Genomic DNA, 27,816 nt, shown 5'->3' on the forward strand with positions numbered 1-27,816 from the left:
GGTGCCTGGGGGGCTCAGAGGGTTAAGCGGCTGCCTTCAGCTCAGGTCGCGATGCCGGGGTCCTGGGATTGAGCCTCTGCTCAGCAGGGAGTCTGCTTCTCCCTCTCTCTCCCTTCACTCGTGCTCTCTCGCTATTTATGTCTCCTTATCGCTGTCTCTCTCTCTCAAATAAATAAAAATCTCTCTCTCAAAAAAAAAAAGAGAGTCCTTGTGCCAGAGCCATTTATTAAATATGCCCATTTCCCACTGAACTGAAACACAACATTCATCATGTAAGAAATGTTCATATTCCCAAAGATCTATGTCAGGATTTTCCATTCTGTTTTGGTCTTCGACTTTTTTCCTTTGTTATGAATAAAATATTGATTTGGTTACAGAGGCTTTGAGTGTAGTATGCACACCCGATTTCCTCCTCAGTCTACATGTTTATATTTCCTTTGTTATTCTCAGGCATTGATTCTTCTGTGTGAGAGTTAAAATCACTTGTTTCATTATCAGAAAAGAACCAATGGGCATTCCAGTTGGAATTGTCTTCCATTAGGTTTGGGACAACTGGTAAACACGCCAAGGGTAAATGGATCAAGGCCATCGTACCTCTAAGTGAGTAGACTCCCAACTTCAGAGCTATGGAGTTAAAGCTAAAATCATTTGCATTTCCATTAGAAGATTAATTTCTTTAATTTGAGTGATCTTATTTTAACTGTTAGCTCCGTTAAATTTCATAACAGAAAATATAAGCATTGACCAAATGATAGCCTTTCAGTGACTCTGAATGGCAAGTCACTCAAAACGTGTCAGTCATTAAAAACCCTAAAGGAATTGGTTTTAATTGCATCAAATGCAGTGGGTTTGTTTGTTTGTTTTTCTCCTTTATGATTAAAGATCAGGGGAGAAAACTCCCACCACTTTTCAGGGGGAGGGATAGATCTTGCACCGCCATCACTCCCTGGGCCTCACAGAATGCGGAAGGCATGGGTGCGTATGTTCTAGAAACGCCAGTCTCTGTACCAGTAAGAAAGATGTGATGTGAGTGGAGGTGGGGGTGGGCTGAGGACGGAGGGTTGTCTGGCCAAGGCTATGAAAAGAGCCAACTTTAGACTTTGTGCCTTTCTAGAAACGTCTCTACACTGGAGCAAAGCATGAAAGATGGGGATTTGGGCAACTAGAAGGGGTCAGTGCCTACAAGGTTGTTTCCTCCCTGGTGGGTCAGAACAGCTGTTTGAAGTCTCAGGGGAGTTTCCAGCTCCCAGTGCTCCTGTAATAACACTTGATAAACTATGCAGAAAATACAAAATAATACTAATTTTACAACAATTGTTCGAAGGCCCAGGGAAGTGATCAAATGCGGGCAGACGCTATAAGGAACTGTCATCCCCAAAGGGTCCAGGAGAAATTTTTTCTGGAAGCCTGAAAGAGATGTCACAGATGTCTGTGCCCATGGCAGCAAAGACAGAATCTGAGGTTCTAGTGCATCAGACATTCCACTGAAATACTGAACGGGTCCTATTTTAGGTGTAAAAACCGTATCAGGACAAATGGATTTGCCCTAAAAGAAGAACAAGGTTGAAGTAATCCCTTGCTAGTCTAAAACCAAGCCTTCCCAAAGTCAAAGTGATCTGCCAGTAATTTAAGTGCCTGCTAAAACAAACTCAATATTCTTCAGAAGGTAGTAATATCCTGAGTCTCTACAACATATTATCCACAATAACCTATAGATTGTTAAAATTTCTTCTTTTCTAACGTAAGGATAGAAATCTATGAAATTTTCCTCTCGGGGCTCCTGGCTGGCACGTTCAGTTAAGTGGCCCACTCTTGATTAGGACTCGGGTCATGGTCTCAGGCTCTTGGGTTTGGTGGGGAGTCTGCTTGAGATTCTTTCTCGCCCTCGCCCTCTGCCCTTCCCCCTCCTCTCTAAAATAAATAAATACATCTTTATCTTAAAAAAAAGGAAATTTTCCTCTACACACGCATATCTATGTCTCACAAGCTTTTGTATATTCTGTTTCCACTATCATTCAGTTTAGAATATTTTCTATATTCTTTGTGATGTCTTTTTTCATTCATGGATTATTTAGAAGTATGTATTTGATTTCCAAATATTTGAGTATTTTCTAGAAACTGTAGTATTCAATATGGCAGCCACTAGCCACATGGGGCTACTGAGCACTTGAAATGTAGCTGGTACACCTGAGAAGTGTAACATTTTACATAATTATAATTAGTTTTAACTGAAATTTAAAAACAGAAGCAGTGTAAACGATTTCACCATGAAACACAGCTTTGTTGTTGAGGCAGAAGTAAATTTCCCTCCAACTGTTCTATCACATGTTATTGCTGTTATGCAATGCAAACGTTGGCCATGTGAACTGTTTCTAGTGTTACACACAAACCCATCGTTGAGCTAGTCATGTCAATAGATCGACTCGGTTCGAATAATCCTTTTCCACTGATGCGGTACTTTTGTTTGACTACCTGATATAGAGAGGACGAGTCACGGTAACGCCTATCTACATTGTACTTGGCAATTCAACTTAAAGATTGATTATTATTTTATTCATAATACACTTAAATTGATTTTTAGTTTAAAAATAAATATGGACAGATTTTTAACTTTAAAATGAAGGCAGGGGCACCTGGATGGCTCAAGTCGTGGTCTCAGGGTCCTGGGGTAGAGTTGAGCATGGAGTCGGCTTGCGAGTCTCTCTCTCCGTCTTCCTCTGCCCCGCCCCTGCTGTTGCCCTCGCTCTAAATAAATCAAATATTTTACAAAATGAATGCATAACACCGATGCAGAACAAATGGAGATGACCAGGCAAGCCCTATGACAGAAATGGAGAGAGAGAAAGAGACTAGAAGAAGATATGTTACAAAATTCTTGACCAGTAGCCATTGCAATTTCCTGCAGTCCAGCAAAGCCAGAGAAAAAGTGGTTGGAGACATTTTCGGCATACACATAGGAATTCTGATAAAATGTTTCCTCTCAACAATCAAAAACAAAATTGATAAAACTAGTAACTGGAGCCAGAATTAAATGTCCAACAAAACAATTCTAAACAATTTTTAGCAGGGTCTGAGCTTGTAATTTGGGCCACTTAAAAGCAGCTTGGATTGGGTGCCTGGGTGGCTCAGTTGGTTAGGCGACTGCCTTCGGCTCAGGTCATGATCCTGGAGTCCCGGGATCGAGTCCTGCATCGAGTCCCGCATCGGGCTCCCTGCTCGGCAGGGAGTCTGCTTCTCCCTCTGACCCTCCTCCCTCTCATGCTCTCTGTCTCTCATTCTCTCTCTCGCAAATAAATAAAATCTTAAAAAAAAAAAGCAGCTTGGATTATTGCAAACAAGAAAACAACACTTTTAGTTGGAGAGAGTAAAAAAAAAAAAAAACTACTGTGGGTATGAAAAGTTTCGGTGGAAATTTTTCAGAAAAGCCTAAGAATTTTAAAGTATCAAAATAAGAAAGACATACTACGACACCAAACCATTGTCCATAAAAGACAAGACCTGTTTAATAATCTCAAAGATGAATCAATTTGAAATTTGAAAAGCTGCAAGTATTTTTCTTTAGAGCTATAGGAGAGGAGTGATATAAGACACTGCCCAAATAATATTTTGAGTGTGTCTTAACATATTCCCAAATCTATGAAGACATGCTGTAAATTCAGGGCAAAATATGAGATTGGTGGGATGGATATTTCAAAATCTTTTAAGCCTGTCAAATGAGAATTTTCATAGATATTTGGCACAAATCTCTTGCGATGGAAACACCTGCACAAGATGCCAATCTGAATCCCATCCTGTGTGCCCCAGAACTGCTGGACCATGCTCTTTTCCACCTCTGGATCCTACTTCATTTTGCTTCATTTGTTTGCAGAAATATTTCAGCTCCCACCGCTTATACAGAGTATTTGATTGGGAAAACTGAAGTCCATCTAGGAAATGAGAGGCTTGCCCAAGCGCAGGAGGGCTGGGAATGCAAGGGTCTGGGGAGTGAACTGGGGCGCTGAGCCAGGCGGTTCTCACGTCGTCAGCCTCGAAGCACAACCGCTGTGTGTTTGCAAAGGCTTCCGGACAATGGTGCTCCTTCTCATCCACGTTCCGAATCTCGAGGGAGTGCCTCTCTTTAGCAGACTCTAACCAGGACCTAAGGGAGAAGGGATGATAGGGAATGTCCTTCTAGGCTCCTTCCCCGGGATGCAGAGAAGGGACGCTCGGGGAGAATCAGTGGTGCCACAGGGACAAGAGAGGACTCAGCACAGTGAAAAATTCATAGGTAAGGGTTCACCTTATACCCAATCTTATGGGAATGTTTCCTATCGCATCCAAGGCATCGAATAAGACTTGTACCTGTTTTCCTGATCTCAGGGTCTGGAGATGAGCCCTAGGTTGGAACCTGCTTAAGATTCTCTCTCTCCCTCTGCCCCTCCCCAACACACCGGCCCGTGCTCTCTCTCTTTCTCGCTCTCAAACAAGACAAAACCAAACCCCAAACACTTATACCTATTTAATGCTGGGTAAGCCTGGGACAAAGTATTAATTTAATATCCGGTATTTTAGTTACTTGCGTCTCAATATGCTGACACATACTCTCACAGTAGTGAGTGGGCGGCGAACTTCCTTGTTCACCGCGGTGCACCAAATTCCCTGCATCCCTAAGGCACTTGCTAAATATTTTTATTTCTAGAGAACAGGAAACAGATGGTATTCGCTCCCTTTTAACCTGCTGTGACCAGACATGACCGCACTTTTGGTTCCTTGTTCCACCCTATATGCACACCAAAGAAGTTCTCCTCCGGGCACTTCCAGCTGAGTCATCTCAGACTGTAACTCTTTGGTTGTCAGCCGGCCCCATTAGATGCAACTAGCTCTCTTCCATTCAGGGAGAAGAAGGAAGACGTCTAACTTTGGATTCTGGTCCCTGCTACGGTCTCCAGTTCTCTTGACTCGGGAGTCCTAGACTTCTGGTAGAAATCTGGCATTTTGCCCTATTTGGTTTAGTTCTGTGTGTGGATGCTTTTCCATCAGAATCTCGGAGAGGAGGAGTCTTTGGTGCCCCGAATCCAGCTGGTAACAATTGGAACGAGGGAAATGCCTTGAACATTATTGAAGTGACTTTGCCTTTTTCCCATTCAATCACAGAATCTTTGCCCCAGGCCAGTCACTCTCAAAGTATGGTCCCAGGCCAGCGCTTCAGCAGCACCTGGGAGCATGCTGGGAATGCAGATTCTCAGAAACTTTGTACTTTAGCAAGCCTTCCTGGTGGCTCTGACGCATGCGAATGCTTCCCAAAATACAGAGAAAAACCTGAAGAATCAGCTTCTGATAGTAAGAAATAGTAATAGGGTTTTGTTAAAAGCCGGCGGCCTTGTAATCCAGGGTGTTTCTTTAGAACGGATTGTCTATATTCTATCACTCCTCCAACTGGCATGACAAGGTCCAGGTCTCATTTGCTGTGCAGTAACATTTTATACAGTAGATGTCCAGATAAGTGGCGTTGGGAATACTCCATCATCTTACAGGGGAAAGAAAACAGAGAGGAAGAAAGGAGAATAAAGCAATGAGATGTGTGTCCCAAATTCTGTCTGTCAAACAACAAATTTCTCAACAAGTTCCAATGTCACGTAGGCATCTATCCCCCACTGAAGGAGAGGAACATGGTGGCTGGGGGATAGTTACTGAAGTCACCTACATAGAGAGACTGAACCCTGTCTAAAGGGTCTCTTTAACAGATCAGATTGGACTGCTTTAAACAAGATTAAACATTTAGTTATAGTTTTTCCCTAGAAGTAATGGATAGGAGCTAGGAAAGACTAGAAAAATTAAAAGTAAAAGTAAAATTTTTACAATTTCTCTTTATATTAAATGTAGTCTACATTTAATTTTGCTATGTAGGCTGTTTCCAATGCTATCCACACTACTCCACAAGAACCAATTGACTTAAAGTCTTAGGGGACTCATTTCCATAAGCTTGCTCCAAGCATCTTTCCTATAAAAGCAGCTACTAACTCAAAGGGAATTAAAAATAAAATTAAAAGTTCCCTATCTCATGTCCCTTCTCACAAATCTATACCAGAGATATAATGCTTAAGAAAATGTGCACACCGGGGCTCCTGGGTAGTGCACTTGGTTAAGTAATTGACTCTTAATTTCGGCTCAGGTCATGCTCTCAGGGCCTTGGGATCAAGCCCCGCGTCGGGATCCAAGCTCAGTGGGGAGACTGCTTCTCCCTCTCCCTCTTCCCTCCACCCCACTGGTGCTCCCTCTCTCTCTCTCAAATAAATATCTTAAAAAAGAAAAAATGAGGGAAGGAAAATGCACAGCACCTGAGACTTCTTCAATAAAAACAATGGAAATAAATCAGTTCAATTCCCCCCTCAAGAGAAAACTGGAGAAGTACAATGAAGTAAACCAAAAGGAAAGCACAAATACGGAAATAATAAGGATAAAAACGAGAGTTGATGTAGTAGAGAATACAAAACACTAGATTTAGTTAACACATTAAAATTCTTGTTTGTTGAAAAAAATTAAACTACTTTTTCAAGAAAAAAAAAGGGAAGGGGCACAAATAAAATTTTCAAAATGATAAGAGGAAATGGCCCCTGAGTTAGAGAGAATTTTTAAAATTTAAGACCTCTTTGCAAATAAATGTGAAGACCTAGACAAAATGGATAATTTCCTAGAGAAATACAGATCACCAAAACTGTCTCCACTAGAGAGATAAAGTTGAAATCGACCAATTTACATGGAGAAGATAGAGAAAGCCATCCAGGAACCTCGCCAAAAAGTAAGCGCAAGGACCAGATGGTTTGACATGGAAATTCTTCCAAACCTTCAAAGTGCGGACAGTCCTAGGGCTCTTTAAATTGTTCCAGAACGTTGGAAATGAAGGGAAATTTTTAAAAGGAAGTATAGTATTGATACCTAAGCCTGACAACACTGTACAAAAGAATAAAACTATAAACCAATATCTCTCATGAGTATCCATATAAAAATATCAAATGAAATATTAGCACATAGACTCCAGCACCACACTGTCAAATGTGATACATCATGACCAAATAGGATTTAAACAGAAATGAAAAATCGGTTTGTTATTAGAAAATCTATTAATATCATTCACCTTACTAATAGATAGAAGGAAAAAGAATCATAAGATTATTCCCATAGATGATTTTTGAAAGCCTTTGACAAAATTGATTAGCTGTTCATGATAAATAATAGAATAGCTGTTCACTCAAGAAAAAAGTGGCTGGAGAATACTTGCTGAAAATGACACACACACAAATTATAGACTACTGTAATTGAGCATCTCACTTACTCCACTGGGAATCAGTGAAGATATATCAGGAACCAAGCAAGTGTGTCCATCCACTACCATTCAATATCATGATAGAGGTTTCAGCCAATGCAATGAGATGAGAGAAAACAATTAGGGACGTAAGACTAAGTACAGAAGAAGTGACAAAGTGTGGTGCATCCATCAGATGGAATCTTAGTCAGCAATAAAAGAGGACAAGCTATGGACACACACCACTTGGATGATTCTCAGAATCTTTATACTGAGGAAACCAGTCTCAAAAGGGACTTTGTTTTACTTAGCTCTAGATTCTCCGTGTTTTCTTATGGTATAAAATCTACCCTGAAGTCAAACAATCTATGAGTGTTAATGAGTGGATGAATAGATATAGGCTCCTAAACCTCAAGAGACGGGAATATGTCATATGTTTCATCCTCCTATTGGATGAACCACAATGGGTAGTATTTATCAAGGACCTTCTATCTGCCTTCTGCCCTGGGAGACAAGTGGGCAACACTGCTTTCAGGGCACTTCACGTGGGCCTCCCGTCTCATGAACCTGTATTTCCTTTTTCTTAGGAGATAGATGTGGCTCTTTGATTAAATATTTGCTTACAAAAGGTCGTAACACAATAGGATGTTAAATTCATAATGGAATTTTGGCTGAAACTCCAATGATAAAAACAGTAGATTCAAAGTGCACCCACATTCTGTAGAGTGAAATCAAATCTGTCTCTGAGTGATAATTTCAAGAAGAATTGTAAGCTTCTTTGTGTTGTGCTTCTCTTATCCTCAAGCCTTTGCTAACTTTCATTAAATGTACAGTCTAGGGACCCTTGGGTGGCTCAGTCGGTTAAGTGTCTTCCTTTGGCTCAGGTCGTGATACCAGGGTGCTGGGATGGAGCCCCACATTGGGCTCCCTACTCAATGGGGCATCTGCTTCTCCCTCTGCCCCTCCCCCTCCACTCGTGCTCTGTCTCTCACTTTCTCTCTCTCTCAAATAAATAAATAAAATCTTTTTTTTAATGTACAGTCTAAATCATATTTGTTTTGGGAAAATAAGGGAGACGTATATGTCCCTTGGGGCAAAATGGCTTAGAGCGTGGAGAAGCCAATTTCAAGATGGCAGAGCAAGGGGAGTTGGCACAAGTCACATATGACCACCAGGACATGTTCGTAGAACATGGGAATGTGCTTTGGGAAGCCCTAGAAATGATTGGGTGAGAAGTACCCAGTGGAAAAGGGATACAGACACGTCCTACTGTTATTCATATCTTAAAGGGGAATTTTTGCACTGGGAAAACCAGAAAGGTCTCTGAAACCTTGGTTACACATGATTTGTATCAATGCAGAATGAATCAATCCAAGGTGTTTGACTGGCAGTGTGTGGCGTGGTGTTTGACTGGCAGAGGGGTTGAGAATGTGGCTGGAATCTTCCAGGAAAAAGGAGGAGAGATGTCTTGAGGGTTGACCAAGACTAGCTCCCAAATCATATTGAACTTTTACCCAAAAAGTGAAACTCATCACTGTGTTCTTAGAAGAAGGAGCAGTGGTATTTTCCAAGAAAAAGTGGACTCCAATTCTGTACAAGTATGAGAGAACAGAAAAGTTTTATTATAGTAACAAGAAGCAAGCAATTCAACTGGGTGGGGGGTGGTAGTGTGCAGATGACCTACAAAGCAGTAAGTAATCAAGGTGTTGGTAGCAACAGTGAGTTTCACAAGAAAAGGAGAGAACTGGTTAATTCAGCAAATATATTACACTGAATTGGGTCAAAGAGCTGCTATAGATGTGTCTGAACACAGCAAACGTTGTTCCCTTATGTGCTGAATCTCTGTCTGTTGTCCACTCTCTCTGGCATTTCACTTAGTTGAGTTCCGAGAGATCTCTTTTCCAGACGACTCTTTGTTCTTCAATGGGCAGCTGATAAGGAACAATTTGAGTCCTTCTGTAAAAATGTAATTAAACAAATTTCCAATCATCTGCAAAGAATTCTATAAGCCTCTCCATCTATAGATTGCCCAACACAAAACCAATCTGTCTAACAAACCATATGGGTGAGGTGATCACTGTGTCCTAAAGGCGAAAATAAGGGAGTAGACGTCACAGAGGCAGATGATCCAGCAATCTAGGAAGAATCTAGAGGAGAAACTTTTACTAAGGAGCAAAAGAGAAAGTTTGAGGTCATCTTCTTTGAAGAATTCACAAGGTAGAGAGCATCCATACTTTCTGCTTTGCAGTTCCACAAACTGACAATTTGTCCCTCACCTGTTAAGTCAACCAAACCTCTGCCGATCAGTAACAGTGAACTTTATTACATCGCTTAGTTGGGAGAGCCTGGGAGACACAGCTGAGAGCACTCTGACTTTGGTGAATGAGTTGTGGGGGCAGGACCACCAGAAAACATGCAGGAAATAGATCTTTGCATTCCGTTTAATCTTCCTTAAACAGAAGTAAGAAAACAAATTGAGCAATCTTCAATGCTTGCATGATTAAGTCAAGTATCCCACCTTGACTCTCAACTTCATCTCTGGCATTTTGCTGCTTTAGAGCATAGAGAGCCTCCTTCTCTGCTAATTTTCGCTCCATTTCTTCCTTTTGTTTCTGCTGCTCCAGTTTGTCCTCCAGCTTTCTGATTTTCTCTTCGAACTCCTCTCTGATCTGCACTATCCGTCTCTCTAGCTCTGCTCTGTAAAAATCTTGTGTCACTCGGACTTGTTTCTGAATCTCCTCTTCGGCCTTTTGGTACATCTTATTGGTGAAGCACTTTCCTTTGTTCTCCACCATGATGCGCTGGACCAGCGCCAGCAGCTGCGTTCTCTGGGCCTCCTGCTCAGCTCCTGTCGCCCGATTGTTGAACAGGCAGTAGCGATCCCCAAACTCATCCACCAGCTCTCGCATGCTGTCTGGAGCGTCCTCTAAGAATTTATGGAAACTCATGCCCTCCAACTCATCTTTCCGGGTGAATAAGAGAATCATGTATCTCCTAGCTTGGGTTCCAAACATTTCCAGAACCTTCTTCGTGGACTTGAACTCTTCCTGCGTGTACCGGCCCAGCGAGACCACCAGGAGCAGAGCATGAGGCCCAGGGGAGGTCAGGAGGATGCAGTGAGCGATCTCCTTGCCAGTGTCAGCATCCCGTACCTCGGGGTCGAAAATGCCAGGCGTATCCACGACGACAAGTTCTCTCCCTTGCCACCGGCTGCCCCCTTTCTTACAGACCTTGGTGACTGATTTTGCTGCAAGGCTGGAAAGAAACACTTTCTCTCCAAGGATGCTGTTGCCCGTTGCACTTTTTCCTGCTCCAGTCTTACCCACTAAGACAAGTCTCAGTTGTGCATCTCTGTGGTCTTGGGTTCCAAGCCCTGGGACATCAGGAAACAAAAGCCAGGGCATTAGGATGGACCTCTGGCCCTTTCCCCAGCAGGGCTCCTGTTCCACTCACACACTCCTCCTCTCTTGCCCTAGGCTCCCCTCCCGTGAGCGACCTCTGCACTCACAGGAACGCTACAGAAGGCCTTTCTACAGAAGCCCTATTGAAAGTCTACAGAAAGCCTGATGTTCCTCTTGCCGCACATGGGGAAGGCCCAAGGACTTTCCTGGATTCGGCGGAGCTTCTTACTCTTACCTTTTGTAGCTAAGTAGCCCACAGAAGAGGAAACAAAATAGCTCAAGAAGAGAATTCTGAGCTACTGCAGGTAGCTCTTCCCCATAGGAGCAATGCAGGAAGTAACTCGAAATCTGACCTTGGGATGTCTCTGTGGGCGCTCCTCCCCCAGTTTGTAGTCAAAATGGAACTGTTCTTCTTCCCATTCAGAAGCCAGGTAGGGGGGTTCTACAACCCATCCCGTCCTGGCAGGGTACAATAGGGATGCCTGGGCAGAAAGACAAAGCGTCCCTTTCCAGTTCCTGTGTGGGACCAACTTGTTAGGGATTGTGACCCGAGAGAGGACAAAATTCCTCCATTTCAAGTTAAAGACCTTAGCTTCGAATCTAGTGACTTTTTTTACATTCGAAATTAATACATTAAAGAATGATAGCCAGAAAATAGTGACAGTTAGCTGAAGTGACTATAAAATCCCTTGATAGATAAAAAATGAAAGAAAGAAATCCATACAGGTTAGTGCCTGTGGAGTTATCCTTTCTTAGTTCCACTAGATGAAGCACATTCTCCTTCCTAGGAAAGTGGACAGCTAATCCCAGCACGGCACAGCTTAGCAATAGAAACCCTGTTCTCAGAATAACCGGGCCTTGAGTGAAACACCAAATCACCCATACAGCTCTTCTGCATTTGTCTTCAGTATTTCTCTGCATATCTCCTTCCTGTGTCTATAGGGTCCTGGGCTTCAGGATTTGTTAAGCATAGAACCGGGACCCGCAGGATGGAAGACAATGGGCAATCTCATTTGGGAGCCTGTTTCTCCGAGAAGGCAGACCCTGCTGGCCCAGCCCTTGAGTGAGTCTGGTTCCTGCGTGAGGAATCCTGTATTACAACCATCCATTTCGGCTTGAAGGTGATGCATACATTACCACACTCACAACTCCAGACACTATTACAACTCCATTTTATTTCTCAGAGAGGGTATCGCCATTTACCCAGTTGCCCAGACCAAAAATCTAGGCATTGCTCTTGATTCTTCTCTTTCCTTTCCTTTCCCCATCCAGCCCATCAGCAACCTCTCTTGGCTCCACCTGCAAATCTGTCTGCTTCTCTCCACTGTGAAGCCCAGCACACCAGCTCAAGCTACCATCGGCATCCATGCCTCCCAAGGAGGCTCCCAGTTGGTCTCTCTGCTTCCATTTTGTCCCCTTCTGTCTCCTCTGTAAATTGGAATATTCTTTTAAAAATAGCAAACAGAGGAGAGATATTGCAGAACCCCCAACTCTGCCTTCCACAAAATCTGTAGGTATCATCCCCATCACCTTCTGAGCATTAGCAAAACCATCCCTGATGCAGTTTCTCACATCTGATCACCAGAATCCTGGGGTGAGAGAAGGAGATTTCCAGAAACCAAGAACACTGAACACAGGATGGTGAGGATTATCTAAGGAAAAAATGTGGATGGGAGTTCAGATGATTATTCAGTTAGCAGGACAATGGAAGACTCCAACCTGGGGACATCCTTAGGGCATCTGTAGGCCTAGTGAGAGGGAGCAGCAAGTCAGGGGAAGAGACACTGAAAGGCCCTGTAGCAGGAGAAAGTGCAGGGGGTCCAGAGGAAGTAAATGGAGAGGAAATCAGATATGGGGGTTGGATATTTTGCTCCAGCAAGGATGAGGGCTGGCTGCCAGCTCAGGAGAACCCCCTGCTAGCTCTCCTTCCTCCCCCCGCCCTGCCGCACAGGGGACCCCCCCAACACCCTCTCACCAAGGCTCCCAGGTTTGCTGGAGCATGCACCACACTTCGTGGCTGACATTGTAGCGGGAACTCCTGCACAGAAAGGAACACAACTAGTCATTTTAGGGACACGGAAAGTAAGTGGAAACCTCAGCCTCCCCCGGCCAGCAATTGCTTTTCCCTGTAAACTTGCTGCTTGCTTTCTCCTCCCATATTTCCCAAAGCTTCTCCACTCTCCAGATTGGCTCATCTTCAGATTGTTCCTTTTTCTCTATACAAGCAAATGCTTGGAGGGCTTTGTTGGTACTGCTTCTGGGCACCCTTCCCCAGCAATCCTAGGGATTTACTGACAGACCCCAGACACCCCTCCCCCCAGGAAACCAGTGTGCCTAAACAATGCTTTCCTTGCTAATAAATTCCTTTCTTCTTCTTCTTTTTTAATGTCCTCTCTGTGCCTTTATGCCTTTCTTCTGTGTGGCTCAGGGGAGGGCCCCTCTACTTGCAGGGTGGGGTGCTGCCTGCTTCATGAATGCTCAATAAAATCAATTGGATCTTCCAATTTACTTGGTTGAATTTTGTTTCCTAACAAAGAACTCTCACTGGAGCAGACTTTGACTAGGACAGGCTGAAAATACTAGTTGTTAAGGACAGGTTCATCTGATAAGAAGCCATCCCAAAACATTTAAAACATTATTAGAAAGACAGACACTCCTTTTGTAGGAAGAGTTATTTCTTTATCTCTAATGGATAGGGAGTAGGAAACAGCTTCTTGTAAACTGAGAAGAGAAATCACAGACTTTTTTAAAGTCAGCTTTGGCCACAAAGTTGATGTTGGTGATGGGTGTTAGGGAGTAAGTAGGATAACAGAAATAGGAAAACAAAAGGTTTTTGGGTGTTTCTTAAGGTCCTTGTTCCGGCATGTGGGCTTTCTCTCTCTCTCTCTCTCTTTTTAAAGATCTTTCTTAAGTGAGTTGGGGGAGGTACAGAGGGGAAGGGAGAGAGAATCTTAAGCAGGCTTCATGCCCAGCCCAGATCTCGATGCGGGGCTAGACTCAGGACCCTGAGATCATGACCGGAGCCCTAGTCAAGACTCAGACACTCAACAGACCGAGCCACTGAGATGCCCCTGGGCCCTCTCTTCATTCTGCAATGCTGTGCTGTTTCTCCCAGTTTAGATGGGAAAACAGAAGACTGCCCTAGTGGCTGAGTTCTCCCACTGCCTGAAGACCAAGTATCCAGGGGTCCCTGGGGGGCTCAGTCGGCTAAGTGGCCTACTCTTGATTTTGGCTCAGGTCATAATCTCAGGGCCCAGTTGGGCTCCACACTGGACATGGAGCCTGTTTAGTGTTCTGATTCTCTTTCTCCTTCTCCCTCTGTCTCTACCTGCCCCCTCCTTCTCTAAAAAACAAAAAAAACCCAACATGAAACAAAACAAAAACAAAACATAAAAACAGGGCACCTGGGGGGCTCAGTTGGTTAAGAGGCTGCCTTCGGCTCAGGTCATGATCCAGGGTCCTAGGATCCAGCCCCACATCAGGCTCCCTGCTCAGCGGGGAACCAGCTTCTCTATTTGTGCCCCTCCCCCCATTGGTGCTCTCTCACGAGCCCACATGAGCTCACTCTCTGTCTCCCAAATAAATAAGATCTTAAAAAAAAACAACCACCACCAAATTTACAGCTTAACATCAGCAAATACAGGAAATAGGAACCAAGAAGAAATACACTTTCTGAGAACAAATATGCTGGTAGGTTTAAGATATACACCCAGGGGAGAGGTCCTCTCTCCACCAAATCACGTTACCCTCTGTCCCCTCCCCCAAATAGCCGTTTTCTCTTACCTAGAAAATCTGGGTCCTGCTCCCTTCTCTAACTTTAAGGCAATGCTAAGCCACAATGTTGAGAAAAAGGAGAGAGGAAGTGAGGGGAGGAGCTGTTCAAACATCTTCATGTAAGAGACCTGCCCACTTCAGCATCTAGCCCCGCAAATAGAACTTTCTCAATGATGGATTTGATTCGTGCAGTCCAATAGGGTAGCCATTAACCACATGGGCTGTTGACACATGAAATGTGATGTAAGTGTGATTGCAGAACCGAATTCTTAATTTTACTTCATTTGTATTAATATTTTTAAAGATTCTATTTTTAAGTAATCTCTACACCCAATGGGGAGCTCAAACGTGCGACCCCAAGATCAAGAGTTGCAAGCTCCACTGATGGAATCAGCCAGGTACCCCATTTGAATTAATTTAAAGTTAAATAGCCACATCTGCCTAGTAGCTACCTTATTCAGCCATGCAAACGCTCTGCCGTGAGGGATAAAATATGGTTTATGCTGTGACATTCTGGAAAAACCGCTGAGTTGAAACCAGAGGCTGCCAGCTATTCCGAAAAGCCTGCGGTCCCGGACCCCACGTCTCAGCACAGCAGGCCTTGCAGCCCAACACCTGCCCCTAGAGCTTTAGGCCTGTATCAGCATAAGCAGCCCTACCTCCTCTCCTCCCTCCCAGTGACTGGGGGAGAGACAGTTGCAATTTCCAAGGTCTCATCTGCTTGAAGCAAGTGAGGGTAACTGATCTGCTTTTAACTAATGAGACGGGTCCAGAGTCACCCTGCGAGATGGTGCTCAGACCATTTGCAATAGGCTAATCCTTGACATCTGACACTATCTGTCATGAAAATGTAAACTGTGAGACTATGGGGCGGTGGTGAGCAGCATGGATCCCAGTTCCCTAGAGACATGGATTCCGTTATGAAAGAGGTGCCAATTTACAATTACACCGCCTAACTGAGACTTTATTTCAAGTTGCGTAACACTTGAGTAATTATACAAACTGCTAACAATTCCAAAGAGAGAAAATAGAAGACATAAATATCTCTGAGGATAGTATGTGGTCGGCCTTGTGCATACAGGCACAGGGTAACTACTCCTAAACAGGAGACAGGGCAATGGAATAAACTGTGCACTAGGAGTGAGGATAAAGAACATTCTAGAACAATATAACCCAAGCAACAAGGACGACTCAGCCCTTGGGTGAGATAGGCAAAAAAAGCAAGTCAAAAGAATAGGCAGGGTGTAAACACATGTCTGTGATTCTGAAGTGATTTAAAGAGAGAAAGGGTAGGATTATATTCTGTTACTAAGCATAAGCCCAGCCAGAAGGTTTGTATCATTCTTTATTTAAGTGTGGGAGTGAGAGCAGAGATTGATGTAAAATATGATCCAAATCGAAATTTTAAGTACTATTAAACCCCCAAGCCATTACTTAGATATTCCTTATTGGGGTTACAAGGATCACTACATATAGGGAATTCCCTATTATGGCTGACATTTGTAACGACACCCAGGTTCACGACCTGAGCCGAAGTCAGATGCTGAACCCGCTGAGCCACCCAGGCGCCCCTGAAATGTGTGTACTTTGCTCTCATTTGTGACGGCTATTTTCCCTGAGTGCAGGATTTCAGGCTAGCTGTTTTTTTCTCTCAGCACACTGAAAATCTGCCTCCACTGTTTTCCTGGCTTCCTCCTGACTGTGAAGAAGTCAGTGGAGGGACGCTTGTGTGGTTCAGCCGGTGAAGCGTCTGCCTTCAGCTCAGGTCATGATCCCTGGGCTCATAGCGGGGAGTCTGCTTCTCCCTCTGCCCCTGCACCCCACCCCCCGCTCGCACTCTCTCTCAAATAAATAAATAAAATGATAAATAAATAAATAAAATTTTTAAAAGGAAAAGAAAAGAAATCGGTGGGCACCCGGCCGGCACAGTTGGTGGAGTGCACAAAAATATTTGGAAAAAGAGAAATTACGTAGGAAAGAGAGCGGAGGATGACTCCTACACACCTCACAGTACAGCCCCCAGGAAGTGTGTGGTCCACGGTCGATGTCAGCCCGGCCCTCAGAAGCCTCTCACAAGAACGCCCACAAGCTTCTCACAAGAACTTCTCCCAAGAACACAAATTTGTTGTAAATTTACCTGTGCACGACCGCACTTCTTTCCTGTCTTCCCCACAACCATATCCTGCTCCGTTCTTATCTCACCCGCCTCATGGAGTTGCGGGCACTTCACAGGATACGTACGAGGTTAAGGTGCAAGGTGCATGCCCGCTACCCAGCCCTGCCACAGACGCCTAATGAAGGACCGTCCCAGCTCCGACCTGAGCTGAGGGAAATGGCCAGGGCAGGCTGTCCTGCCTGACTCTGACCTTCAGAGTCCTGACGGTGGAGCTTTAAAAGCCCAGACTGCTTACAGAAAACTTCGGAGGTTGATTTTTTATTCATTTTATTATTGCTTATTTGAAGTAGTAACAATTTGTACTTGGAATTAGAATTTCTTTTTACAAGTTGTGAACGGCCACAAATGATGGTGTGTGAATATAAATATGTAAAAGTCGTTTGCACATTCTTACCATATTTTATTTCTATTTAACAAGAGATCAGGGATTTCAAATTCAAGACGGCCAACTGGACATAGGCTAATCATTGTAGAAAAGGGATTAATAGAAATTGTAGACCATAGACACTCTCTCTTTCTGTTTTTTAAAACTTAAAAAAAAAAATCTGGGGCACCTGGATGATTCAGTCAGTTGAGTGTCTGACTCTTGATTTTGGCTCAGGTCATGATCTCAGGGTCTTGGGATCAACCCCCAAGTCGGGCTCCCTGCTCGGCAGGGACTGCTTCAGGATTCTCCCTCTCCCTGTGCCCCTCCCCCAACTTGTGCACCACTCACCTTCTCTCTCTCTCTCAATTAAGTAAATCTTAAAAAAAAACAAAAACTTTTCCTCTTGACCCCTTCAAATACCTATCAAATTAGTTGAAGAACTAAACCTCACAAAACTGGTTCTTGCTCTTTCCTTTGCAAGTCCTGTACGGATCTTCTAGCATCTAGCTTTGGACTGTGGGGATATTGGCAATTATTGAAGACTCAGCTGCAATTGAGGGAGATATTTATATTACTATCCTGCCCCATTCACCCCAAGCCTTTCACATAATCTTCAGACCCAAATTTCAAGTTAATGCAGATCATTTACATTGGACCCTACCTTTGACAACTGATATTCAACTTGGCACAAACCTAACTGAACGCTATTGCTCCTGACTCTACCCTTCCCCTGACAACCTTACTTGTCACCCTTAAGTTTCCTATTTCTGGAAAGAAGCATGGTCGTCGGACCCATCACCCACGTGGACGCATCCCACACATCCTTCACAGTAGACGTCAAGCCCTGAATTCTTCCTCAGGTCTTCCTCTATAAATCCTAGTTTAAATTCGGCATTATGGATCATGGCTAGCACATGTTTCAATAACGGGGATCATGCACACATTAAAGGCTGGAACTTCCAGAGTCCTCAGCACTCAGAGAAAACTCGGTTATAAAATAGGTTAAGATGAGTGAGCGATATTTCATTTGTCAAGTAAAAAGATAATGATTTATTTGATTTACTCCTTTTTTCCTCTAGGTATGTCTTACCTTCCAAAATAGAATATAAGGCTGAGAGAAAAGAAATCAGCTCACAGAAGTTGCACGTTCAATAGGCCTTAACACAGGTTAATTGAATTCATAATGCTTCTGCACATCTCTGAGGGAAAATGCCTTTTAAATGGTTTTTAAATGAAAAAACATCAGGACACGGCATAAATACTACTGCACAGATGAGTCGCTCACAAGGAAGTATTTTTGAATATAAGAATTGCATGAAGGCAAAGAGCAGTTTGGTCCAGCGGTGTTATTTGACATATGTTATGAATATGTTTGCTTATGAGAGTTTTTTTTCTTCCATGTCGTTTTTACTCCATTCTTAATACTTGTGATGAGCAGAGATTTAGGATGTTATTTTTTTCCAGACTTAATCTCTAATCCGTCTCCCTAAAATTCATTGATACAGTAGATACTCTTAGTCGTGTTCATAGTCAAAACAAAGACGACTGTAAAAATTCCAATGATTTGGGGGCGACTGGGTGGCTCAGTCGTTAAGCATCTGCCTTCAGCTCAGGTCATGATCCTGGAGTCCCAGGATCGAGCCCCACATGGGGCTCCCTGCTCAGTGGAGAGTCTACGTCTCCCTCTGCCCTTCACCTTGCTCGTGCTCTCTCACCCCACTTCTGCTCTCTGGCTCTCACTTTCTCAAATAAATAAAATCTTTTAAAAAAAATTCTGATGATTTGAATTTGGGATGTCTGCCATCACTGTAAATGAAAGAAAGTCACCCCTCCAACTTCGAACTTTCTCAATTCTTTTAGCAAGACACAAACTTTCAAATACTCACTGCCCATGTCACAGCTCGGAAGGGGAAGGAAGCGATTTTTCTGGTGGCAGAAAAGACTAGAGGGAATTTCAAACCAACAACAGCCATAAAGATCAGGGAATGCTCTGAAAGAAAAGTGAGAATCCTAAGATTTATCAATCAGAATTCTAGCAGCAAAAAGATGGCCTACTCTCATCAGGTCCCGGGGGGAGTTCTAGAGAAGGGACTTCCTACAAACTGTGGATACAGGGCTTTGGAAACGACAAGGGGGAGTGCTAGTAATGGTGAGAAGATGATATCCCAACCCTAAGGGGGTGAACAAAGACTGGAACCCAGAAGGTGAGTTGGGTAGAGAGGCTGTCTTGGGAGGAGCTCTCGCCATTGGCTTAGGGTTGTGGCTGATCAGAGATGGCCCTGCAGGGAGAGAGGCAGGAGAACGAAGACCCAGCCTTGCTTTTCTACTCCCCTGGGGTCTCCTACTTGGACTTCCCATTGGCCAGGCCAAGCAGAAGTCAGAGAGCAGGAGATCCCACCAATGTAGTCCATTGAGATCGGCCTCCTGGGGCAGAGAGCTAGGGTGAAGAAGGCGGAAGTGTGGGTCTGCAGAGGCCAGTGAAAAATATTTGGCACAGAAGAGATTTTTAGTTACAGTCAGACACATTTTCAGTTAGGATGGGACCTAAAAAAGAAAAGAGAGAAAAGCATTAAGAGAATCTACCAACTTCTAGATCTCCGTGAACGACAGAAGCAGCTTTCCAGAGAAACCCGATGCTTCACTAACAAATTACTCATAGACCAGCCCTGCAGCAGCACATGCCCCGAGGGGCGTGCACACGTAACGTATGCGGGATTTCGATTTGAATTTTCCTAAACTGAGTCCTTCAAGTCTATATCTCATTGCCTGAGGATGCCAATTTTGTAACTTCTTACGTTTGTCGGCACTGTGAAGAGGGACGGTGGGGAATGGGCGGTGGTGGGGACCAAGCTGGGAAGAGGTTTCATTCTGGTTAGCTGTCACTGCAGAACAAACCATTCTGAAGTTCGGTGGCTTAAAACAGCAACCACCATTTATTTTTTTCTCATCAATCTGCAACTTGGGCAGGACTCAGTGGGGATTGCTCATCTTTGCTCTTGGCAACTCTGTCTGAGGTGGTGGGGCAGGTGGAGAACCTGCTTCCATGTCACCTTGCTTGTATGGCTAGCAAGTTGGTCCAGCTGGAAGATAAAAGATAGAAGAAGATAAAAGGGGAGCTGGCCAGCGACGCCAAGCTGGGAGCCTCTCAATGGGCGACATGGCCTTTCTCACACCATGATGGCCCATTTCCAAGGGCAAGCACCCCAGCGGGGCCGGGGGCATTTTCCGTGTCTAGCCTTAGAGTCCCAAGGGGTTGCTTCAACCATCTGCTATTTATCAAAACAGTCACAAAGTCCATCCAATTCCAAGGTAGGCGACATAGACGCCGCAACTTAGTGGGAGAAGTAATGAAGTCAGATTGTAAGAAGAATAAGTAGGATAGAATATATTGTCAAAGCCATCTTTGGAAAATACAGTCTACCGCTATTACAAATCACAGTAAATTCAGGAGCAAAAGTGAAATTGACATGACTACCAAAATATATGCCATATATTTGAAAGCACCTTCATAATCCCATTTAAAACCTCTGCAAATATACCCTGCTCAGCTTTTTCCCTTAGATTTTTTATTTTTTCATCATACTTCATCTTCAGCGCTTTTATTTTTGCCTCTCGTTCTTGCTGTGATTTATGAGCATATTCTCTTTCTACTAGTTTAATTTCATTCTTTAATTCATCAGTGTAGATTTTCTTCAGGACTTCTGCCTTTTGATTCAGCTTTTCCTCTGTATCCTTGTAAATGTCATCAGAAAAGTAAGCCCCGACTTTGCTCCACACCATCTCATCTATCAGCCCCAACAGCTCCTGCACTTGGGCTTCCTTCTCGGCTTCCGTGGCTCTGTTGTTGAAGGCACAGCAGCGGTTCCCACATTCCTGGATGATGCTCCTGAGGGTCACATCTGCGTCTGCTATATAGTCACTTAGGCTCTGACCCTCCAAGTTATCTTTGCGAGTGAACAAAATGATCATGTGCCTCAAGGCTGGCTTCCCAAAGAGAGCCTTGATCAATGCCACGGTCTTCTGCTCTTCATCTGTATAGCGGCCCAGCTGCAGAACCAGGAGGATGGCGTGGGGCCCGGGGCAGGAGTAGAGGACACAACGGCTGATTTCCTTGCAGGTGGTTTCCAGGGTCTCCTTGGTGTCGAAGAGCCCCGGGGTGTCAACAACAAGAAGATTCTTCCCCTTCCATTCCCGGGATGCTCTTTGACAACTTTTGGTAACAGCGTGAGCAGCAATTCTAGATTCAAATTCTTTTCTCCCAAGGATGGTGTTTGCTGTTGCGCTCTTCCCATTTCCTGTTTTCCCTACCAGAACAATCCTCAGACTCCTGTTCTGCAAGTGAGCCATGTCAGTATCAGGAGGCTCCAGGGCTTAGGTATCCGCAGACCTTAAGGAAGGGAAGGAGAAGAAAATGGGTCAATGGAAGTAAGTGGAAAACATTACCCCCTCTTTTCTCCTTTCTGTTCCTCCTTGAAAATGTGTAGTGGTCTACTATCCATGTGGATCCCATAAAGACAGAAAGATGAAACAGTTCAATCACCATGGAAGAAATAATAAAATAGTTAAAGAGTTTCCACACCAAAGAGTACCAGGTCCAGGTGGTTTCATGGGGAACTCACTTCTACCCTTAAAGATCTAAGAAACTCTGTGCATCTTAAGCTATTCCTGATGATTTAAAAAGAAGGAAAACTTTTGATTCTTTCTATGACATAGGTATGATACTCATCCCGAAGACTAACAAAGATCCCACCAATAAATAAAGCTACAGACCTGTCTCATTTGTGAATACTAATACAAAATCCTAAATAAATTATTAGACACTAAAAAGTAACACACCATGATTAAATGTGATTTATTTCAGAAATCCTAGGGTGCTTCAATATGAGAAAATGGGTTGTTACAACACATTCTCATGAATAGATTAAGAATAAAAATACCTAGATGCAGAAAAGACATTTCACCAAATGCAATACTAATTCATGTTTAAAGCATTTCATAACATTTGAGTTATTAGATACTTCTTTAATGTGATTTTATATACATATAAATTTAAAATTTTTTGTCACCACTTATTTTCCACTGCAGCTAGAAGAGTTGATTATAAAATTCATTTGGGGAGCGCCGGGGTGGTTCAGTAGTTAAGCGTCTGCCTTCGGCTCAGGTCATGATCCCAGGGTCCTGGGATCGAGCCCCACATCGGGTTCCCTGCTCTGTGGGAAGCCTGCTTCTCCCTCTCCCACTCCCCCTGCTTGTGTTCCCTCTCTAGCTGTCTCTCTCTCTGTCAAATAAATAAAATCTTTAAAAAAAATAAAATTCATTTGGATGAATGAAAAAGAAAATTATCCTGGACAATCAAGAAAGGTAAGAAGTATGAGGGAGGACTGGCTCTACCAGAGTATAAAGCATTTTAGCCTCTATATTTAAGGCGTGGTGATGTCAGTGCATGAACAGAGAGTCAGAACAGTGAAACCAATCCAGAAAATTCAGAAACAGACCAAATTGATCATACTATATTCATGAATATTCAATTCAATTATATTATGTTACATTTATATTCAATAAGGCAGCATCTCACATCAATGGCGGGAGGGTGGGGGGAAGACGGACTAATAACCAGCACTGAGATAACTATAAAACCATACAGAAAAACACAAAACTGCATCCACTTTCTTATGCCATTCAAATTCTAAATAGATTAGAAATCTAAACGTAAAAAATAATCCATATAAATACTAGAAGAAATGTGGGTAAATTCTTGGTAACCTGGAGTGGATAAAATATTTCTAAGATTTTAAAGAGAGTAAGGAAAAAGACTCATAAATTTGATTACATAAAAATCTAAAAGATAATGTGAGGCAAAGAACACTACAGACATTAAAACACAAATGTCAAACTGAGGGAAAATTTTTTCCGCCGATATCAAAGAGGGTTGATTTTCCTACTATACAAAGAATAATGATGAATAAAAGAGAAAATTAGCCTATTATACAGAGAATTCCTAAAAGTAGAGAAACAAAAGACCAACAGCTTGATAGAAAATGGAATAAGACATATGAATAAACAGTTCAAAGGACAAAGTATAAATACCCTTGAATATATGAAAATATATGAACATTCACTTAGAATACAGAAGAAGAAATCAAACATAAAAAAAACAAAATAACTAAATTAAAGCAATTCAAATTACCCTGAGATACTATTTCTCACCTACAAGTTTGGCAAAAATCCAAAAGTTTGCTGATATAATCTGTTGGTAAAGGCTTAGAGGAAATAGGTCCTCTTCTCCATGGTTAATGGGAATGGAAAAACAGTCCAAAACCTACAGAGGAGAAGTTAGCACTATCTTGTCAAACTACATGTGCATTTATCCTTGGAGTATTAGTCCCAATTTTAGGATATATGCCTGTATGAGGACAGACCACCCCAAAATGTGCCACTTCGGCATGCTGATTATTTTCAATAAAAGTTACTAAAGAAACAGCCTGAGCAAGAAGGACACCCAGACCCTCCTCTGTCCCCCTGCAAGTCGGAAACTAATCTCCCATGTGAAGGATGCCCTCCCTGTCCCAGGAGCTAAAGAGACATCCTTATGACCAGAGATGGGAGATTTGGAGCCAAGAAGCTGTACAGACAACTCTTGTCACTTTTTACTCACTTACTACCCCAGCCCAAAGTCTGTTTAGAATTCCTTACTAATCGAAGCTCCCAAAGGTTAAGTTTTCTTTGTCTTGTCAATTCCTCCCAGATTCACTGTCTCTTGGTCTAAAAAGTATAAAAACTGCTCCCTGCTCTGGGGGAGCTGCTTCTCCCTCTCTCTCTGCTGCTTCCCCTGCTTGTGCTCTCGGTCTCTCTGTCAAATAAATAAATAAATACATAAATACATACATAAATAAATCTTTTCAAAAATTAAAAAAACAAAGCTCGAATTACATCACTTTGCTTTTATGAAACACCTACACGTGGACCTGTTTTTGCTAGCCAAAGTAAATTCGAAGAGGATTTTCATTTTTACAAAAAGTGCTGGAAGCGAAAACAGTGTTCAGCGTCTGTTTTACATTGAGATGAGCGACGTGAGAGGCAGCAACCTCTTGGGCCGTGAGAATGATGCTGCCGAGCCCCTTCCCAGGAACCCCACACAGCATCTCAGCATCCAGCTGCCAGAGCTCTGAACCATGTGAGCATGCGGGCTTTACCTCAACTGATTCTGTGCATTGGTCAGCAAGTTGTGTCGAAAGCCATCAGAAATGCAGAGGGAGGTGATTTGGCGGGGATCTGGGAATACCGAAAAAATGTTCCCCTATAAATTAATGGTAATTGTTTCTCTGCATTTTGGTTTATGAAAGATTTTATAGGAGCATTCTGCTTTCAGATAGTAGGGGAAACCTGTAAATAGTTTATATAACTATACAACAAAAACTATATCTCAAAATACTAGTAAGGGGCGCCTGGGTGGCTCAGTTCGTTAGGCAACCAACTCATGTCTTAATCTCAGGGTCATGAGTTCAGGCCCCATATTAGGCTCCAGCGTGGAGCCTACATTAAATAAATAAATAAATAAATAATTTAAAATAATACTCATAAAAATCAAAAGCAAATGACACATAGTATTTGGTGTGATGGATAAAGCACACAAAAAATTGGCCAAAGAAACTTGAAAATGCAGTAATTTCATTGTCCATCCAGAGTGGAATATGCCATAAGGTCAAAAAGGGAAAGAAACCTGCCAAAAATAATCTGAAATTGTTTTCGGGAATCCTATCTTGTTCTTAGCTTTGTGTGTGTGTGTGTGTGTAGTTTTGAAGGCCAGTGACAAGCCCAGTGGCAAAGAGCATCCTGAGTGCCCATACTGTGCTCTTCAAATGCCGTTTCCCACTAAAAACACTAGGACTCTTAGGAAAAAGTACTGATCCCAGTCTGGGCTAGGAAATGTGCAAGTGGATCCTAGGCTGTCTCGTCATACTATAAAGCAAGGATACTACCAAAAATTACTCAGACCATGGGGCACTTGGGTGGCTCAGTCGGCAGAGCATGCAACTCTTGATCTCAGGGTCAAACTGGGTATAGAGATTACTTTAAAAAATTACTCCAGGGGCCCCTGTGTAGCTCAATCATTAAGCGTCTGCCTTCGGCTCAGGGCATGGTCCCAGGGTCCTGGGATCGAGCCCCGCATTGGGCTTCCTGCTCGGCGGGAAGCCTGCTTCTCCCTCTCCCACTCCCCCTGCTTGTGTTCCTTCTCTTGATGTGTCTCTCTCTGTCAAATAAATAAATAAATAATCTTTAAGAATATAATAAAATAAAAAATTGCCCGAATCTTATCAAAAGGACTAAAGAGTCAACTTGAAGAAGCTCTGACACAGATGGGACAATTTGAGGATCCATAGAATAATATTTCCAATGGATTGAAATAGATCAAATATGTTGAAATCCACAAATTCATAACAATATCATCATATTTAAAGAAGTCAATTGTTCCTTTTGGGGTATGCTAGGAAATAATTCCATCATTCTGAACATGGACAGATAAAGGGAAAGAATCAAGCATGTCTTTTGTGTTATATAACTGGACCTCATGGAAATGAAAGAACTGTTGAGGGGAAGTTCTTTTCATAAGGTTATTCCATCTAATAAATGAAGAAAGAATGATAGAATTAGAATATCATAATTTGTGACCCTTAATGAAACCATTTTACTCTAGGCTGTCATTAGTGTCTGCTAAATCACAGGAAGAGAGAGAAGCGAACATAATGTGCCTTCCGATGTATGTTTACAACGGCTACTATGAAATAGTCCCACCCCAAAAACGAGGAAAACCTTAATCTGATCAAGCCTCTCCTTAAATATAAATTCATACAAAACATTGAAACTAGAAGAGCATGTTCAAGGACATCTCGAGGATTTAATCAACAAAATGGTACACTGTCCAACTCTGTTGGACAAAAGACTGCCCCTTTCTTAAACAACGACAACAAAAATTTCACAGACAGAAACAGGAAGGTGGAAACTTTCACATTAAGTGAAACTTAAGAGATATCAAATAATTGCAATTTATGAACCTTATTAGGATCTGATTTCCAAACAATTTTTAAAATTATGAGACCATTGGGGAATCTGAATACATCTGGTAATTTTTTAAAAATTTCTAATTGCTTTTCAAAGTCTGAAGAAGTCATATTTTTAATGGTCTTTCTCTTTCAGACATACATACTCAAATATTTACTGATAAAGCGATAGAGCGTCTGACATTTGCTTCAAAATAATCTGGGATGGGTAGGAGGGGCTTGTAGACGAAACAAGACTTACACAAATTGATAATTGTTGAAGGTACAGGGAAGTTGCCTTTATCTTTGAATGAGTTAAAAGTCTCCCACAATTGGGGATGCCTGGGTGGCTCAGTCGTTAAGCGTCTGCCTTCGGCTCAGGTCATGATCCCAGGGCCTGGGTTTGAGTCCCACATCGGGCTCCCTGCTCAGCGGGGAACCTGCTTCTCCCTCCCCCTTCCCTCTCCCTCTCCTTCTGCTTGCCCCTCCACCTGCTTGTGCTCTATCAAATACATAAATAAAATCTTTAAAAAAAAAATTTTCCCACAATAAAAAATTTAACTTCTTCGTACTTTAGCAACTACTGAATGTATACTCTATACCAAGCACCCTGGTAAATAGGTTTTGTACATTCTCTTCTTTACTCCCCAAAATTACCTGCAAGGAAGCCAATTTTCTTATTCTAATTCTTAAAGTTTATTTATTTTTTATTTAAGTAACCTCTACACCCAATGTGGGGCACGAACTCACGATCCCTGAGATCAAAAGTCACACACAGGCTCTTCTGACTGAGCCAGACAGGCACCCCTATTCTAATTGTTTACATGAGGAAATTGATGCGGCTCCGAAATGCTGACAGACTTGCCCAAGGTCACAGTGCTAATAGGCATTGGGCAGAGGGGGGATCCAATTCAAAGACTGTCTGACCACCATGTTCATGCATAATAACCTCTGCACACCATGGTCTCTTCCTGGGTCCTTCCTGGTCCTTGATTCCCTACATTTCCACTTACATTGAATCAGAAATAGATCAGGGGAGACCAAGGGAGACAGCACTGACTCTTTCCAGAAACAGTGAAGTGGTAGTAAGCCTGGAATTAGGGAAGGTAACAAAAGGGTTTCAGACACACTGTGTCTGTAGAATAGCTACCTCTCCGCCCCCACGGCACTCCTCCTCACCTCATCTGCTACACTGTCCATCACACAGCTGCGCTCCTTAAATGTTGCTGAGTCCTTACTCAGTTTGCTGAGTGACGAAGGTCCTCAGTTTGCCATTAGTGACTAAGGTACCCCTGGGAGATTAATGAAACCACATTCACACAGCCTGGGATTCAGATCCTTTTTCAGGAACAAGAGGGATTCGGACTCAGTGGTCTTTAAATTGCCTTCCGGCTCTAAAGACCGACCTTGAGGACACTAATTTCCCATTAAGGGAAATGGATGGCGCTCAATGTCTGTCACAACAGCAACTGATGCAAGGGGTGTTTTTCAGCAAGTTTGTCCTGTAAATACAAGACACGCGACATTGGGCAAATCGGTCTCTTTATTCCCACCCTACCCTCCACCACTACCCTCTGGCAGCATCCTCCTTGCTGGGCTGCTTGGCACAGACCAGAGTCCACCCCATGCATACCCCTGTGTCCCGTTGCATCTCACGGCTCCACATCGCTCTGAGGCCAGGCTCACCTTTGGAAGAGATGATGAGTTCTCAGGGTTTTTTCCAAAGAAGCTGTTTGAGCTGGTGCTTTTGCTTTAACTGTAAGGAAAAAGTGTTTGTA

At 43.0% G+C, this 27,816-nt stretch overlaps 2 protein-coding genes across 3 annotated transcripts; both read right to left on the reverse strand.

Annotated features, from left to right (window-relative positions):
* Positions 1–8,881: 8,881 nt before the first annotated feature.
* On the reverse strand, positions 8,882–14,767 carry LOC123835179 (GTPase IMAP family member 4). Its single transcript, XM_064575750.1, has 3 exons — positions 14,467–14,767; positions 12,659–12,721; positions 8,882–10,655 (listed from the first exon to the last, which is right to left on the reverse strand). The coding sequence occupies exons 2-3, from the start codon at positions 12,705–12,707 to the stop codon at positions 9,724–9,726; spliced, it is 981 nt and encodes a 326-aa protein (XP_064431820.1). The 5' UTR covers positions 12,708–12,721; positions 14,467–14,767; the 3' UTR covers positions 8,882–9,723.
* A 5,130-nt stretch (positions 14,768–19,897) lies between these two features.
* On the reverse strand, positions 19,898–27,816 carry GIMAP7 (GTPase, IMAP family member 7). 2 transcript variants are annotated; one of them, XM_064575751.1, is made up of 2 exons: positions 27,725–27,816; positions 19,898–21,387 (listed from the first exon to the last, which is right to left on the reverse strand). In XM_064575751.1, exon 2 carries the CDS (start codon positions 21,345–21,347, stop codon positions 20,472–20,474), a length of 876 nt encoding a protein of 291 aa, XP_064431821.1. In that variant the 5' UTR covers positions 21,348–21,387; positions 27,725–27,816; the 3' UTR covers positions 19,898–20,471. The 2 variants fall into 2 exon arrangements, with proteins under 2 accessions (XP_064431821.1, XP_064431822.1); XM_064575752.1 differs by having other exon boundaries at positions 27,672–27,792.

The sequence above is a fragment of the Mirounga angustirostris genome, unplaced genomic scaffold, assembly GCF_029215605.1.
Source record: "Mirounga angustirostris isolate CCGP_5_RB_7025 unplaced genomic scaffold, mMirAng1.0.hap1 SCAF_12, whole genome shotgun sequence".
Taxonomy (NCBI): Eukaryota; Metazoa; Chordata; class Mammalia; order Carnivora; family Phocidae; genus Mirounga; species Mirounga angustirostris.